Source organism: Atta colombica, unplaced genomic scaffold, assembly GCF_001594045.1.
Source record: "Atta colombica isolate Treedump-2 unplaced genomic scaffold, Acol1.0 scaffold228, whole genome shotgun sequence".
In the NCBI taxonomy this organism is placed as follows: Eukaryota; Metazoa; Arthropoda; class Insecta; order Hymenoptera; family Formicidae; genus Atta; species Atta colombica.
In genome coordinates this window covers 111,121-127,650 of record NW_017259325.1, presented here as the reverse complement: position 1 = coordinate 127,650, position 16,530 = coordinate 111,121, and the positions used below count along the sequence as shown (strand labels likewise).

Sequence of the window (16,530 nt, the reverse complement as noted above, 5' to 3'; positions counted from 1 at the left end):
TAATGATATTTTTTTAAATATGTATATTAAAAAATTAATTTTTATATATTTTATCTTTTGGTATAACAAGAACATAAATGGCAAATAACTCAAAAGTTAATCCTAATTATATGTGGTTAATAGTGGCTCGATCGACGGTTAGTTATAAATCATGTGCGTTCTAATTATGCGAGTATTGTATTCAAATGAAAAGAGAGATTTGCATAATTGCGCCCAAAAACGCAGAAAACTACCCCCGACAATTGCGCGCAAAAATCTACCCCATCTTCCGACAATTCAAAGGGGAATAGAATAACGCATTCTTTCTTGGTGGTGGTTTTAGTTGGTATCGAGCAAATGCAAAAATCAATTGCTGCTTCAGCGCGCTTGTGCAGGTAATAAAAACGTTAAAGAAAGAAGGGCTATGCCTACCTGTTGCTCTTGAAGAGCTTTTTCTCGATCATTCGGCATATACGTCGGGCTGAGCACCGTCCTCAATTGTTGCTCCACCTGCACAATGTGTTGTCTCAACTGTTGAATTTCCTGAAACGAAATAAGACAATCTCGCTCGATATGGAAAAACATTGTACTGACATCATAGTTTGAAGACTGAATGCTATCTTTCCCATTCCGCTAACCTGTTGATACTGATCTATCTGCGCTAAGCAAACTTCTAAAGAAGTTGTCTGTTCTTTAACGGTGCTGTGAAGAGTATTGAGTTCGGCGATCAGATCGTCGGCAATATCTTTCACCCGGTTGTCGCCGACGATACCGGACCTAAAGTGCACCTCGAGCTTTTCTACGGAGATCGTGATCTTTGTTTTTTGAATTGCGATGTCGCTAAGCATTTTCTCACGAATAGCATGTTGATCGCGCAACGGTTTCTTCTTATTCTGTGGCAATTCCAGCGTCTGCTTGGCCTTCTCCATCCAGCTCCGCACGTCCTTCATCTTCCTCTCGCATTGCTCCCATTCTTCACTGGCCTCTTGCAGTAATGCATTCTGTAATACGGGGATTTTTGACAATTGACTGATATTAACTTAAATTTCAGTCGAAGTGAACTAACCCTTTCCAATAGTTGACCCTCAACTTGGACTTTGCCCTCTTCCGCTTCGGCCAACTTCTCTGGTAGGTCCGCCACGGTAGTTACCTGACCGATATTCTCCAATTCTCTGCCCATGTCACTAAGATTTTTATTCACCTGCTTGCAGCTCTTGACTGCTGTCTATAAAACGAAGGAAGTGTCAGGCGAACGTTGTCGCATATCGAAGAACGTAAAAAGTGACGTTCTTTCACATACCGAATATTCGTGCAATCTCTGTCTGGCTTGCTGAAGAGTGCTGAGCTTCAGTGGTTCGACTAGGAATTGTCGTTTTTCCTCCGTCCATGTCTTAACAGCCTCATAAAGTGCAAGGAACCTCTGCCAGGCATCTAAGGTGTCGCCCACGATTTGTTTTTTCTCTTCCAACCAACTCTTGATTTGCGCTAGTTGTTCAGTAAGATTATCGATCGTGCTATTGATTAGCTCCTTTTCGGTGTCGTCCCTCGTGTTCTTGACGATGGTTTGCCCATTCCTCGTCAGTCGTTCGAGCTTATCGCTAATCGTGCCCAGCTCATTTTGTATTTGTCTGAGATTTTCTCTGAGGATAGCCGGTTCGATTGATCTGTCCTGTACCTTGAGCTCGGCTTGTCGAATCCATGCTTGCACCTCGTCCACGTCGGTTAGATAATCCGACCTAACAGTCCTAGCACGTTTCTGCTCTCTCTGTTTTTCTTCCATTGTTTGTGTCGTTGCTTCGGCACAAAGCTCGAGTGCGGTCAGATGCTGGGTAATGTCACTTGGTACTAGCTGCTGGCTAGCTTGGTACCGCGCCTTAATGCTTCCTGAGAAGTTCTTGACGGTATCAACGAGATCCTCAACCTGTGAGTTCAGCTCTCCCAGTTCGATCTCGATCGCGTCTTGATCAACGCCGTAAACGTATAAGTTCGACGCGTTTTCGCGCGTCTCGTTTAGTCGCTTTCGCAGGCGCTCGATTTCACGTTCGATGTTTTCGAGCGCCTCTAGATCCTCGTTCGCCTTCTCGGACTTCCCACGAAGAGAGCCGACGAGTCTAAAAGGATGATTCGAATGGTGATGATTCGCACAGCGAAAGAGGCTCTCATAGAGAGTAACTCTTAACATTTTTTTTGTCATACAGACGCGTTGAATTTATGTAAATACATTTGGTCATTTAAGGGAAGGTTGGCGAGAAAAGCAAGCTCGATTATTTATTTTGAAACTAAAATACTTGTCTCTGTATAATATTAAATTCCTTTTACTAAAAATAACAAAAAATTGAATAATATTAATTATACAAAAAAATATAAATAGTATAATGCTGCTTATATTTAAAAAGATGAATAAAATAAGATGTAATTATTCTTATTATTGCCTATATATAACATGTTACAGACACATATAGAGCATGATTTATTGAGATATCATTCCAAATAACAGACATATTTCCGAAACGAATATATTATAATATATTAAAGTTCCACGTGAAAAAAATTGTATGAAATAATCGGTAGTCTTAAACATTTGTGGTGAGACAAATTTAGAATCGGAAATGCGTGTCGCTGTGCTTCGGCTGGCCCGATCCCAGGCGAAGTCGCGCAGTCAGGGCAGCCTTGGCTAAAAGTAGACGAAGGAAGTATGTACCGATGGGAGTTTGGCCGACTGTTCACACTTGTGGTATACGACGATGAAAAACTGTTCAAAAAAGGTGTTATATGATTTTACGAGACAATTATTTTATTTAACATCCACACAAAACACAATCGGTTGCGTTTCGAGAAACAATATGTTTTTTTTTTCAGATACTAATTTTTTATCAAATCGAATAAACTAGAAAAAGAAAAGTATCCGATTTTGTAATAGAATTTTAATAATATTATAATTAATAATATAATTTTCTATTTTATGTTTATCGAAGAATTTTTTTAACAAGTGCATAAAAATCTCTTCTCTCTTTAAATAAGAACAGAGTAAATTATATTTTTTTTTACTGCCAGTTGCACAGTCAACATAAATCACGAAGAATAATTTAAACGTTGATGTCATCTGCTAAAAACTCGTATGTTGTCATCCTTGTCCTTTTAGAAGGAACAATTTTGATTTCATCATTACTAAGGCGATCTATATTTTCAACGATGATTTTCGTTTCTCGGAGAATTACAAAATTACAAATTGAAATTTATTACGATTCATCCCGTTTCTCTTTATCTACTTGCTAGAGAGTGAACTCTTATTAATTTAGTACAATTAATTTTATCACGTTACAATATGCTATCTTTTAATTTGACATTAAGTATAAGTTAGCGATTATGTATTTGCCGATTTTTACACATTGCTCTCAAAATACATGATCATGAGGATTCTCGAAGTCAATGTTGACTTTTGTGCAATGATTCTTTTTCTACGATGACATCATTGAGCCGGCCTGAATACGAGATACGATTACCGGCCGGCAGATGTAACACGACGAAAGACACGTAAAAAATTAAAAAAAAACAAGGAAAAAAGATCCGTGATGTAAGATTTATAGATTAATTATGTAAAACATAGACACTTCTTTGATTTTATTTTATAATTATTTTTTAACGTATCGTTGAAGTTTTTTTTTCTACGAGTGTTTAATTGTTCCTATTTGTATAACATTTTCATTTTGTGAATTCATTCACGTGACCGCGAGCAGTAATGAAAATTGCTCATCTGAAATAAGAAATAAGAGAAATTAGAATGATAAATTTGCGTGCCGCGACAGTCGAATCAAATTCATCGCCAAAATGAGTTTCCTTCTAGAAACTATTAACATTTGCACGCAGTGATCTATTTCCAGCGCTATGAGTTTAGGTGCGAAACGATTATCTATTCTCACGCGATCTCGTATAATCTGCGATAGTTCCATCGATCGCACAACTTGCTGGTTGCGATCATATGCTGTGCACGATTCTATTTCGTTAATTGTAGTGCCTAACAGATGTCATAAAAATTTCTCGTTACTAGCAGTGTTTGAATGAAATCACTCTCAATCTATCTGTACGAACGATATCGTAATCGAACAATAAACCCGAGCAATATATGTACCTATGGTTGAAGTAATCGCGCGATATTCGCGTTTTCGCGATATAACGACAGCGAACCGAGCGCGAACTTTTCACTTTCTTCTCTTTTTCTGGATTATTTTTTCTTTAATCCTTGTCTTTGTTCCTGCGTTTATCTGGATAACAGTATGGCGCGGCACTATCAAGCCAAACAGCAGCGTTCGCGGTTCGAAACGTTATTGGAGGGATACAGTCGCTTGAGCTAGCGTTAGACGCCAGTTGAGACGCATTGGCGAGGCGCCGCGACGCATGCGGCCTGATCTTAGAAACGGTTTGGCTAGCCAAGAACGTCCTAAGAATAATCGGTCAGTGAATATATAAGGCCGATAAGGAATGGAGAATTGGAAGACTGTACCAAATGAATTTTAAATAATAAGACACGAAAAATACGTAATGACCTCATCGTGCAACTCGTAGTAGAAATTTTACGACTAATTTTGATCGGAGCTTCTTATTATAAATTTCTTTGTGCGACTTTAACTTTATATTTTGTATAATTTGTTGTGCAGTCTTTCTCGACGAAAATTGACTGGATATATCCGGAGATTTGAACTAGTATCTTAGCTGGATGGAATCAGCAGATTTATAAGCGTATTGCACGTGATTTAATCGGTACCGTGACTATCGCGATGAAATAACACGAGTCATAATAACAATTGCAAAGTGGCATAGCAATTAAAATGGAGATTGCATGCAATATATACGTATACTATTGTTTAAAAATTTCCAGATAAATGTCGTTGAATAATATACGGTTTAAAATAAATATGAATAAAAATACAACGTTAACTACGTTTATCAACAAAATTTTAGAGAAAATAATAGAAAATTTATCGAATAGATCGATTATTAAAAAGAATATACTAATGTTATCTATTATTATAAGTTCAATTAGAAAATTCCACAGCAATATTCGTATGACAAAGAAATTACGAAATTTAGTTGTAATCTATTCTAATTGTCTATTCTAATTGTCAAGAGAGAATTTTGTCAAAAATATTTTATCTTTCTATCATTTCAGATAATTGATGTTCATAAAAAATTAATAAATTTTGTTTCAACTTACACATTCTAACGCGAAAAATTTGCCGGAGATGCGTGCCGATTATTATGTGCATTTTATTGAATCATGAATCATAGATACATACATGTACGTGATATCATGTCTTGTTTATATGATACATGTGTAAGATGCAACGTTTGATTTTATTTTCAGACGATGTCTAATTTATATTTAACGAAGATTTAATTAGCGTCGGACGCATCCTATGATCGGCCAGCGAACTACGTATCGATGACATTACACATCAAGGTATATAGATAGAGCATTAAAAAATTTATATCCATCGCGATCTTTTTATTTCCTAACTAAATCTCCGCTATACTTTCCACTATATTTCCGTACATTGTTAATTATAAAAAAAAGAATCTCAATTATAGAACAGTACTTTATAAAATTCGCAAAAAATTGAATTTTGCAGTGAAATATGTTTTCTTTTGAATTTTATTAATGATACGCAAAATATGAAAATATAATATAAATTCCAGTGTCCTTATCTCCAATTAAATTTCTTTTGATTGAAATTTATCTCTGATTCTACGTGCGATACACATATGTCGATATCGTACTAATATAGTTTGTTTCGCTTTGTGCGCATGCGAAACTACGACGTTTGCGCCATACGAGAAATGAGGTTTCGCAAGTTTAAGTAATCGTTTTGATTAAGTCGCGATTGGAGGACGTTATCCAGATATATCCTCATCGAATTAATATGATCTTTTTTTTCCATTGATATTTAATGAAAATCAAAAAGAAAGAAAAAATCCCGTGTGTATCATACCTCGGAAGAGCGTGTCTCCCAAAACGTAAGCTCATATCCGTTCAAGTGTTAGTATTCACCAGAGTTTTTCATTTGTTGTGTGTTACGTTCCGCGTATAAAATATGATAATTACGCCACTCCCATCGTTGACAACACAACAACACGTGCGGAATTGGATGTAAATACATTGAGACGAGACGTCATGCCCGATGACAATCCGCCACCTGGCAAAACGTCAAAACGTCGCACGCCGGCGTTATCCGCGAGTGCTTAAACGCGAGCACTTAAACACGTAATCAGCGTCGATGATACGTCTGCAGAAAGATGCAACGAAAAATACAATTTTTAGCATCGTGCGCAACACGTCGTCGGTGCCGGTATGATGATGACTGAATGAACTGACGCTGGGTAATACTACGGGCGACAAAAAGTATGGTAGGGGCCATGGACACCGTTTCCCCTTGGGAACGCATATCGACCTTCCTCTTCTGTCTTATATCGAGTGTTTATACGGTGTTATACAGTATTACGTCATATGACAGATTTAGTGATGACGTAGCGCTAATGAAGCGATGATGAATCGATGAATATCGGCGATCACGGCTAAATGTCGATTGTATGTGTGCGCGCGTGACTAATTTTCGCAAATATTGAAAAAAAGCGCGATCGCGACTTATTTAATTTGATTACAAGCTAATGTGAATCTTTTCGTAACAAAAAAATTTTGTGGGAGACCAACAACTCTTAAATTACCAACGATAAAGAGAATGAAAGATTTTTTAAATTATATTTTGGTAATACAAATGGATAGTAAAATCTAATTCATTGTTGAATTTTTTTATCGACAATTAAAAAGTCTAATTAAAGAAGGTTAATTGCGTAGATGTTTAAAAATTGGAATGTTGTGTAAGTGATATAAGTAAATTGTCTTTTCTTAATATTTTCGATAGAATAAAATTAATTCTATATTAGTCAAAGAATTATAAATGAAAAATAATCTATTAAATCCTAGGATATGTATTAGATAATATCTAATATATGAGAAAATGTCTGCAAGTTATATTTATATTTACGTACTATTTATTCTCCGTTTTGTGGCGCTAATCGCATTATGTCGAATTTGGATCAGCAATCACATTGCGTCGTAACCATTATTACGTATTTGATTTGTAATTTTTACACAATGTTATGTAATCGTTAATTGGAGCACGACGAATAATGATCGAAAATTTGTCGGAGAATTTTATTATGATTAACTGTTGCTGTGTAACAGCTCAATTTGAAAGACATAATTGGAAATAATATGAAAATTTAAATTTACTTTAATAACTTTCACAAAATTGTTTCACTGTCATTCTTTCGCAGTTTTACTGTAAGTCTTTTTAAAATAATCTTTGTCATTGATTCATGACATATTATAATATTTCGTTTTGAAATAATTGCACTATCGTTTTACAAGTATTTTAGTTTCCTCGCTCATTGACCAACTGTTTCACTACTGATATTGCGACCGAAAAGTCAATTGCTAGCGCATTGTTTTGGCGCAATGATTTGGATGCGTCATGGTAGGATAACAATCTTAAAAACCTTTATTAAAATTGCGGCACATTCGCGCATCGTCGATATTTCTACTTATTAAAAAAAGTGATCTTATAATCTTCCCCTAAATGTCAAAATTAAAAGAACATATCTTACATTAATTATATTATATTATTTTTAATTAATATACCACTATGCTAAAATGCAAAAAATTAAAATGATATGATCATCTGAAAGGAATACTAGAAATACTGATTACATCAGTACAAATATAATGATGAAACATAATTGCTGAAATAGAAAATATATATGTCGTAGAAAAAGGGAACATATAAGCAGAAGCTTCAAATGCACATTTATACATGCACATGCAAATCTGCTCGCAGAAGGACCTAAATAGCACCTTTTATTACCAGCCCAAAGATCAATAAGCTATTATAAAACTTATAAAGTATTATAATAAGACAAATACAAAAAATATTGTAAACTTAAATTTTTTAAATATTTTTAAATTAAATTTTTATGACTACAAATATTATCAATTTTATTCTCCATATTAAATAATAATAAAAGTGCATGTATATTTTATTTCTGAAATTACAATATAACCGTGATATTAAAACTTGAAAAAGTAAAATTTTATAAATCCGGAATGCTATATAAAATGCGAACATTTGGTATGTTTTTGCTAGAATACATGGAATAAATATTAATCGTTAAAGTTATATTCTATTATTTTTATATTATTAGTCTATTTATAAAAATGTTTTTCACTTAACTACCTATGTTAATAAACGATAAAATAATATTGAATTGACTTAGTTGGCTAGTGATAACGTGAGGCGGTGCTGGTCCACATTCTGAGCAGATATAAAAGCAAAATACACTTTGACTCACGATTCGACGGATTTTTGTAGTTTCTCAAGGCGTTCCTCAAGATTTCGTGCTGGTGCTTCCGTAAACGCTGCGAGATAGGCAAGTACAGGTCCTGCCAAACTCTTCACTTCTTCCGTTTCAGGTTTAAGTTTTTCAGCTTCCGTTACAAGTTCCTGTCCACAGCAAAGTTAGGAAGCGTATTAACTTCTCTTTCAATCTTTGATCATTTTACATCATTTTCAAAGTTTTGAAATTATTTTAATTTTTTAGCACATATTAAATTTTTAATTAAAATATCTATTTGTAAAAATGTCAAGGCATCTTTTATAAAAGGATCTCTTATATGATCGTCTTTTATGAGCGTTCATCACGGCTTGATAATTCGTGAGCGACTAAAGTAGTTAGCTTTGGAGGGCCGAGCACCTGTGGTGCCTGGCTGTGCAAGTCTGACACGTTCGGCATTTATAAAGAGGGTGCATCAGGAAAAGAGAAAGATAGAACTAATAGTATGTCTGTATCCCTAGTGCACGGTAAATCGATAAGAATGTGTATCCACATAAAATGCGACATTACATAGCCATTTAAAGAATCAAAAAGTATACTTCGCGTGACGTACATATTTTCTATTATTATACAAAGTTTTATCTATGCTCATGTCAATATTTATAGAACATGCTTAACCCACTTTCAATATTTTTAGCTATTTTTATGCGATTTATTTAAATTCATGTGTGGAGTATATATAAGATAGATTATTCCGATATTGATTCTCAAACTAATTGTATTACATTTATATTGCTCGTGATTTTTTTAGTAGACAAATTATTATTTTATCCGTATTAGAAAAATTGTTACTTACTTCTAATACTTTAACAGTATCATGTAAATGTTGTTTCGATCGCACCACTGTATCGACGAGTTTATTTTTTTCCTCAGTCGCGATCAATCGTGATTCGATGAGAGCCCATTGCGCTTCCAAGTCTTCCCAATGTCGCGATAATGCCTCGAGTGCATCCCTGCGTCCTTCGAGTCCCGAAACTAATTCGCGCCATTGCAAATTGATCTCGGAAAGCTGTGATTCTATCGCTTTCTTGTTATTAATATCTGCGAGTCGGAGGACTTCTTGTCCACGTTCATTTAAAAGATCCAACTCGAATTGTTGATTCTGCGAAAATAAAAAGACATTCAAAAATGCATCTAATTAATTAGTATCGAGCATATATATAGTATGTACATATGTCGTACATAAAGCAATTTAATTTTTCTTTTAAATATATGTATGCAAATGTAAAAAGAAAAATTTATTAGAATACATTAAAATTTTCTAGACATACTTTTTTATTTTATAAAAAAATGTTTTATTGCAAATATCATAAATATATGAGTTCAATATGACTTGAAGATTCTATTTAATGTAATATAAAGACTTACAGACTTTTTTTAATGTAATATAAAAAATACGTAATTGTAATCACAAAAAAGAAGAAACAATTATTTATATCTGTATTTCTTGACACACCTGAATGTCATTCAGAGCATGCGTAATTTTCTGAATATTGAATTGCAATCCAGCTAATGTTGTGACCGGTTCATCCGTAAATTTAGTTCTGCTGATAACGGCGCGAACACGTTCCAAGCTTTGTGTATAATCCCTCCACATCTCTGCACCCTGTTCCAACCGTGAACGTTGCGATTTAGCCGTATTAAGAGTGTTCTTTAACAACTGAGTATGCTGCTGTTGTTGAGCACCTAGTTCTTCCTGCTCATAACTATCCAAAGACGGCCAGATTTTATCTGCCACCTGTTGAATCTGTTGTGACACGAGTTCGCGTATCGAAGATTCGGAGCTGAAATATATCTAAAAACATAACAGAAATTAAATTAAATTTATTTATTCACGATAATATTAATTTTGTAAACAGTCGAAAATCTCTCATTTCTTAATTTAAATGATTCAAATCAATCTAATTAAAAAAGTAATAAGAAAAACTCACCTTGTGTTCTTCCAGATCGCTAAAAATGTTTTCAAAATCGAGTCCTTCTTTATTGCTCTCGAGCCGAATCTCAGCTTCACGAGCCCAGCTGTGAAGCTTATTTGTAAGAGCTGCGTAATCCAATCTCATCTGCATGTTACTCTCGAAATAATTTCCACGCTCTTCCATCTCTCGCGGTAAGGATGTCAACAAAGAAATTGCTTCGCTTAACATTTCTTTTAAGGATCCAGGCATTCCTTCTTCATGTCGCAGTGATTCCTTTAGATTTCTGATTCTATCTAGATATTCATTTACATCAGCGCAAAGGGCATGATGTTTCTTTAATTCTGCTTCAACGCTCGCTGGATCTCTTTCCAACAATGGTCTAGATTTAACTTCTTTCTCCTTGCTCTCAAGCCAGTCAAGAATGTCTGCCAATTCACTAGCGAGTCTTCTATGCTCAGCTGCCGCCAGTTCGTGTTGCTCTCTTTGAGTTTCTACTGCCCTTCGGAGAGCCTGTAATTGTTGTTTCAACGATTGCAGTTGTTCCGTCACGTTATTCCTATCTACAACCGAACCTTCCGCCGCTATTTGCTGTCCTTTGTCCGTTGCACTAGCGAGAGTAGCTTCGCATTCCTGAATTTTTAATATAGCGTCGTCGTACCTGTTGAATTTTTGATAATTAAATTAATTAATCATTAATAAATCACTAATGGAATCAAATTTTCTATTCCTATTTAAAGTTTAAGGTACATTGTTTATTCAATATATGATATTAATATCCACAAATACAGTACCTTTTAATTTTCTCTTCCGTTGTTTGTCCAGATTTCTCAATATCTCGAACAATTTCAGTATACTTGGCAATGAAAGTAGTAATCTCTGCGATCAAGGCGATAAATTGTTGCCGTAATAACAGCAACTGACGAAGTTTCGCTATTTGTGCTTCGAGAATTCTTATTAAATCATCTTGTTGAGCTAGAACACCATGTAGATCTCCTATATTAGCAGATTGAAGATCAGATAATTTGGCTTTATTTGCTTTGAGATCGTCCAAAATTCTTTCATAAGCGGCCAACATTCCTTCCACATCTTCCACACGAGCACCAATCGGTTTATTCAGATCATGAAGTTCTTTCTGAATGTCTGTCATGAATTGAATTGCCTCCGCCACTCGTGCGGCAGCTTCTTCAGCTTCATCTATATTCTTTTGAAGTGCAATTGCTCTTTCATTTATCACATCGGCCACTCGTCCGTGAGCTTCTTTCATATTTTTCAACTGTTCGCTCAATTCTTGCTTATCGGCATCACTCACAGTCGGTAAAATTGATTTTCCTTGTTGATTTATTTTTTCTATGTCATCACCGTATTCTTGTGCCTCTTTCTTCAATCGATCGTACTGTAAAAAAGAAAGAAATATTTACATTCTTGAAATATATACTTTGCAAAAGATATACAAGGTGCATCAAAATCTCAGTGAATTTTTTTTATAAGAAATATATACATACCTTAGCAAGTTGTTCACGAAGAATGTCAAGACTGGAAGGTCGCAACTCAGAAGAGGTAGCCACTTCAGCTTCCTTAATCCATCGTTGACACTTGTCTAATTCACTTTCAAAAGCCTTGCGTCCCTGAAGAAGATCTGCTAACGAAGCTTGTTTTTCTTTCGCCTCCTTCTTCAATTCCTCATAATCCTTACTTAGATCGTCCAGAAGGGCCTGGAGTTTGGTGCGACTGTCTGCATTACAATCTTTCAGCAAATTGTGCCCTTGTTTAAGAATATCTTTAAGATTGCTTTCATTAAAGGAATCGATATCCGTTTCCAATCCGCTGTGTTGTGCAATATCTTGCTCAACTTTCGAAGCTCTCAAAGGCAGATATCCGCTAAGTTTCTTTAAATCGTTGCCTTTAGACTTTATCCAATTTCGTGCTTTTTTAATATCAGTCTCTAATTTGCGACGTGCATCAGCTGCCGCATTCGCGATGGATATTTCTTCTCTCAAAATGGCGCATAATTCAACCTGTTCGCCGCGCAAAGATTTCGTGTCAGCTTCTAATTGCTGCTGCTCGCTGGTTTCCAGTTCGTTCTGCATATTTCCAACTCTCTTTTCCAATGTATCTATAATCAATTGCTTTCCATCTGTTTCTTTCAACATAGCCTGTAAAACATAATATTATAATTTAAAAATAATGTATATTGATATTTTTTGAGGAAAAAGTAACAAGAAAATGAAGAATTATACCTTGAGAGTGAGAAGTCTTTCTTCCGCCTGTTTGCTTTCGAAGCCAAGCAATTCAGGCATCTTTACTTGTTGCTTTTTCTGTTTAATCCATTCTCGATTCTCTTCGATCTCTCGCCTAGTTGCTTCGATGCCTTGTGCCGTCATCTCTAAGACCTGTGCTTTTCTTTGTAACTTCTTACCAATGTCCGCGTATCGTCTCTCTATCGACTTAATTTGCTCTTCTATTTGCTGAGAATCTAGATTGCTGACCGAGTCCATCACTTGGTCGCCTAATTTCTTTACTTCTGCCAATTTCTCTGTTCCCTGAGATTCAAATTCGGTTGTAATGTCTTTAAGATTTGAAATTTTCTGACCGATAGTCAATCCACTACCCTTCTCAATCATGTCGACTTTCTTCGATAGGCCATCGAACCATGTTTGAATATTCTGCACTTGTGATCTGTATTTCTGGATGAGATCCTGTGCTGCTTGTTTTCCGGCGATAGCTTCAGTCAGCTCGGTCTCCAGTTTGTTCAATCCTTCCTCAATATCATGATCCTCTTCTTGGATCGATAATTCCGTTAATGCGCGAGTGCGACGTTCGCCTACATTGGTGAGCAATTCGTTCATTGCCTGCAACTCGGCCTGAGCAGCCTCCTCTCGCAATTTCGCTGGTCGTGACTTCCATTCAGCGCAGAGGGCTCTCTGCTGATTAATCCAAGCACGAAGCGAATTCTTTTGTCGCAATTGCTCCTCTAATTGACCTACCGTTTTCATCACATTTGCCAAATGCGTTTGCATCTAATAAGATACATAATTTACATTAAATATACGTACAATTTTCAATTACATTTAATAGAAATAAAAAATATTTATGTATAGAAAAATTAGTAATGTTAGAAACAAAGAACAAATTAGATAATGTTAGACAGATCATTTATGTTTTTCATTTTCTATATCTCTACATTAGATTTTATAATGTTAATTTACAGTTTATAAAATTAATTTATTTTATTACACTTACTAATTTTATCTGATTAATAAATGAAATTAAGTACATACCTGATCAATGAGATCATCGAGTCTTGTTCTAACTTCGACTTCTCTTGCGGGGACTTGAATAGGCGGAGCATCAAGAGGACTTCCGGGTCTAGAGACGCATGCCGCCGCAGCTTCGCAAGCTTCCACCGCTAATGCCAATCGAGCTTTTTCGGCTTGAAGTTTGTTGTGTAGAGTTCGAGCACTCTCGAGGCTCTGCTCAGCAGAAATTAAGTTATTCAATGGAGCTTCTAATCCTTGAGTCATTTCCGTCTCATACATGTCTAGATTCTTCATGATACTCTCCAGAGTGTTCTCATATTCCTGGAATTTAGTTAGAGACTCTGTCAATCTATTCTTGATTTGCAGGGCGGTATTCAACAACGAATTGTAACTATCCTGAACATTTTGCAATTGCGTTTCTATAGTTGATCTAATAGTAGGATTCGCACCGACATATCTATCTATTTGACCATGACCCTTCAATTTTAGTTCGTCTAATACTTCCTGATACTTCTGAATTTCAGCTAATAATGCTTCATGCTGTTTGATTTGTTCGATCGTTTGTTCTTTGTTGGTAATATAGAGAGAATTGTGTGCCATTAATTGGAAAGAGATTTGCAATAGCCACTTTTCTGTTTCTTGTAAAGCAGCATGATACGAATTATACTCTTGCATCTCATTTTCCATAAACTTTTTCTTCTCGCCGACAAGTTCGGCTAGCGTCTTCCATCGGTCTAATAAATGTTTCGTTTCGTTTAGCGTCGTGTTATTTTTCGCCCATGCTGACAATTCCGTTGCTTCCGTCATCAAATGATCTAAGTCGGATTTTTTATCACAAATTTCCTCTTGAATATGTTTGTATCGTTCAAGCATTGTTTTCATCTCACCAAACTCGCCTTTTGTATCCGGAAAACCTTTAATAATTCCTTCGTTCCCTTCTAACCACTTTGCAAATTTATTATGCACTTCCGCATGATCCTCCCAGCGATTCAAAACCGACTTTACTTTAGCTTGAACCGTATTAAGATCTATGCTTAATTGTTCCCAATTTGAACGTAAATTGGCCATATCCGATCGTAACTGATCTTGTTGTTCTGGAAGAACCATGTTTATTGCTTTTGCAAAAGCATTTTGCAATGTCGATAGTAGATGTTGACCTTCCGTCATGCGCGTCGCCACCAGCTTGAATTAAAATAATTTTATCGCTGTTAGATTATTTAACTATATTTATTTAAATTTTGCTATCATATATATTTAATTAATAGATCTATCACATAATATTTTTAATTTATTCTAATATTTTTTATTAATATACAAATTTTAAAAAGTATATATCTATTAAAAAAATAAATAAATAAGACACGTACGAATTTATATTTGTATGACATATTTTTTTATTAATACGATTAGTAAATCTAGTAATATATTTCATTGACATTTCCTGCAAAAAATTTTCTGTATTTTTTTTCTTCAATAAAACTTACCCTCAAGGTTTCTAATTTATCCTTTGCCCAAGCCGTATCTCCTACACCGATACAATCTTCTACTGAGCCTTGAGCAGTGCGTAACCAATCCTCCATCTCCTTTTTCGCTTTTAAGAATTCAGTATGATCGGCGAGGTTCTTCTCGACTTTGAAGACGAGCCCTTGCGCATCGGTCAATAGCGACGTGTACGCTGATTGCAATTGTACCGTCTTATCTCGCGCCCAGCTGCAAGCGCTAATCTCTAATAAAGCTTCACATTTGTCATTCAAGTCTTCCAGAACAGGTTTTTGTTTAACTGCCTCTTCCACCAAATATTTACAACGCTCTAAATCCTCTGGAGTTTTATTATCTTTAGTCTGTTCGTCTGCAATCTTCTTTTGGAAATGATCTATCCATCGCTTCATACCATCTAACGTATTCGTGAACTGGGACCAGCTTGAGATGCAGTTGGCAAGAGTTCGTTGCGAATCGTTGCATTGTGCTTGCAAGGATTTCCAATCAGCCTGTATTTGTTTCATGTCTTGCTTAATGGAATCTTGGCCCTCGGGTCCTGTCTTAGAGATCACAACGTCGCTTAGCTCGATCACTTTCAAAATCAACGTGTCGCCTTTTGGCAAGGATGAGATGATTTGATTGACTTTATTCTCTCGTTCGATAATTCGTTCTTTCTCGCCATGAGTATCACTATATTGTTGAAGTTCGACTTTTGTATGACGCACCCAGTCACCTGCCTCGTTCAAAGCTTGTTGGAATTTTTCGTGATCTTTGACTTGATCTTCCAAATTCTAAAATAACCAAAATAACAATATTATTATATTATTATATTACATTCCTGTTTGCAATTAAAAAAAGAGTTCTACTTACATGAATTTTTTCAGAAATTAATTTCTTCAAACTATCATATTTATTGATTGTCAATTCGTACGGACTTTTGGATATGCTGTGATTTTCAGTAAGACGAATCTTTAAGCGATTCACCGTTTCGCCATGACCGTGAATATCTTTTTGCAAGATCTTATATTTTTCTAACAGAGCACGTTTCTCACTAAGATCATTTCTGTATACATCTCCTGGTTGAATCTTGCCTTCAACTTCCTCCAACCAATCCGAAATAAGTCGGTGAATTTTGTTGAGCTCCTCTAACATACTTGCTCTTGTTGACAGTCTTTGTCTCACATCTTCGACATCGACTAATAACTTATCAAATTCGCTTTTTAAGTTCTCGGTGTCTTCTTGAATCTTTGCTGCGCCGTTTTGTTCCGTGTTCATAATGACTTTTTCTTTCAATTCCAGAGCATAACGTAATTTGTTCTGACCTTGCTCCAACGTCTGTCGAATAGTTTTACACGTATGTAACTTGTTATTAACTTCACTTAATGTACTGGGAATATCTTTGCACTCGCTTAATTTGTCTCGTGTGCGCTCTATCCAATCTTGACATTCTTGAT

General features: G+C 35.5%; 1 protein-coding gene across 1 annotated transcript in view; it reads right to left on the bottom strand.

The window, feature by feature from the left end:
• The window catches only part of LOC108688231 (nesprin-1-like), a 91,642-nt gene that overhangs the window by 43,320 nt on the left and 31,792 nt on the right, over positions 1-16,530 (bottom strand). The window contains exons 22-35 of the mRNA XM_018194396.1: positions 15,947-16,530; positions 15,082-15,867; positions 13,619-14,779; positions 12,578-13,357; positions 11,843-12,493; positions 11,132-11,733; positions 10,356-10,998; positions 9,881-10,219; positions 9,221-9,526; positions 8,383-8,534; positions 1,280-2,090; positions 1,046-1,204; positions 618-980; positions 412-522 (exon numbers count right to left, since the gene is read on the bottom strand). Of these exons, the coding sequence (XP_018049885.1) occupies positions 412-522; positions 618-980; positions 1,046-1,204; positions 1,280-2,090; positions 8,383-8,534; positions 9,221-9,526; positions 9,881-10,219; positions 10,356-10,998; positions 11,132-11,733; positions 11,843-12,493; positions 12,578-13,357; positions 13,619-14,779; positions 15,082-15,867; positions 15,947-16,530 (7,448 nt within the window). The remainder of the gene's footprint in view (positions 1-411; positions 523-617; positions 981-1,045; positions 1,205-1,279; positions 2,091-8,382; positions 8,535-9,220; positions 9,527-9,880; positions 10,220-10,355; positions 10,999-11,131; positions 11,734-11,842; positions 12,494-12,577; positions 13,358-13,618; positions 14,780-15,081; positions 15,868-15,946) is intronic.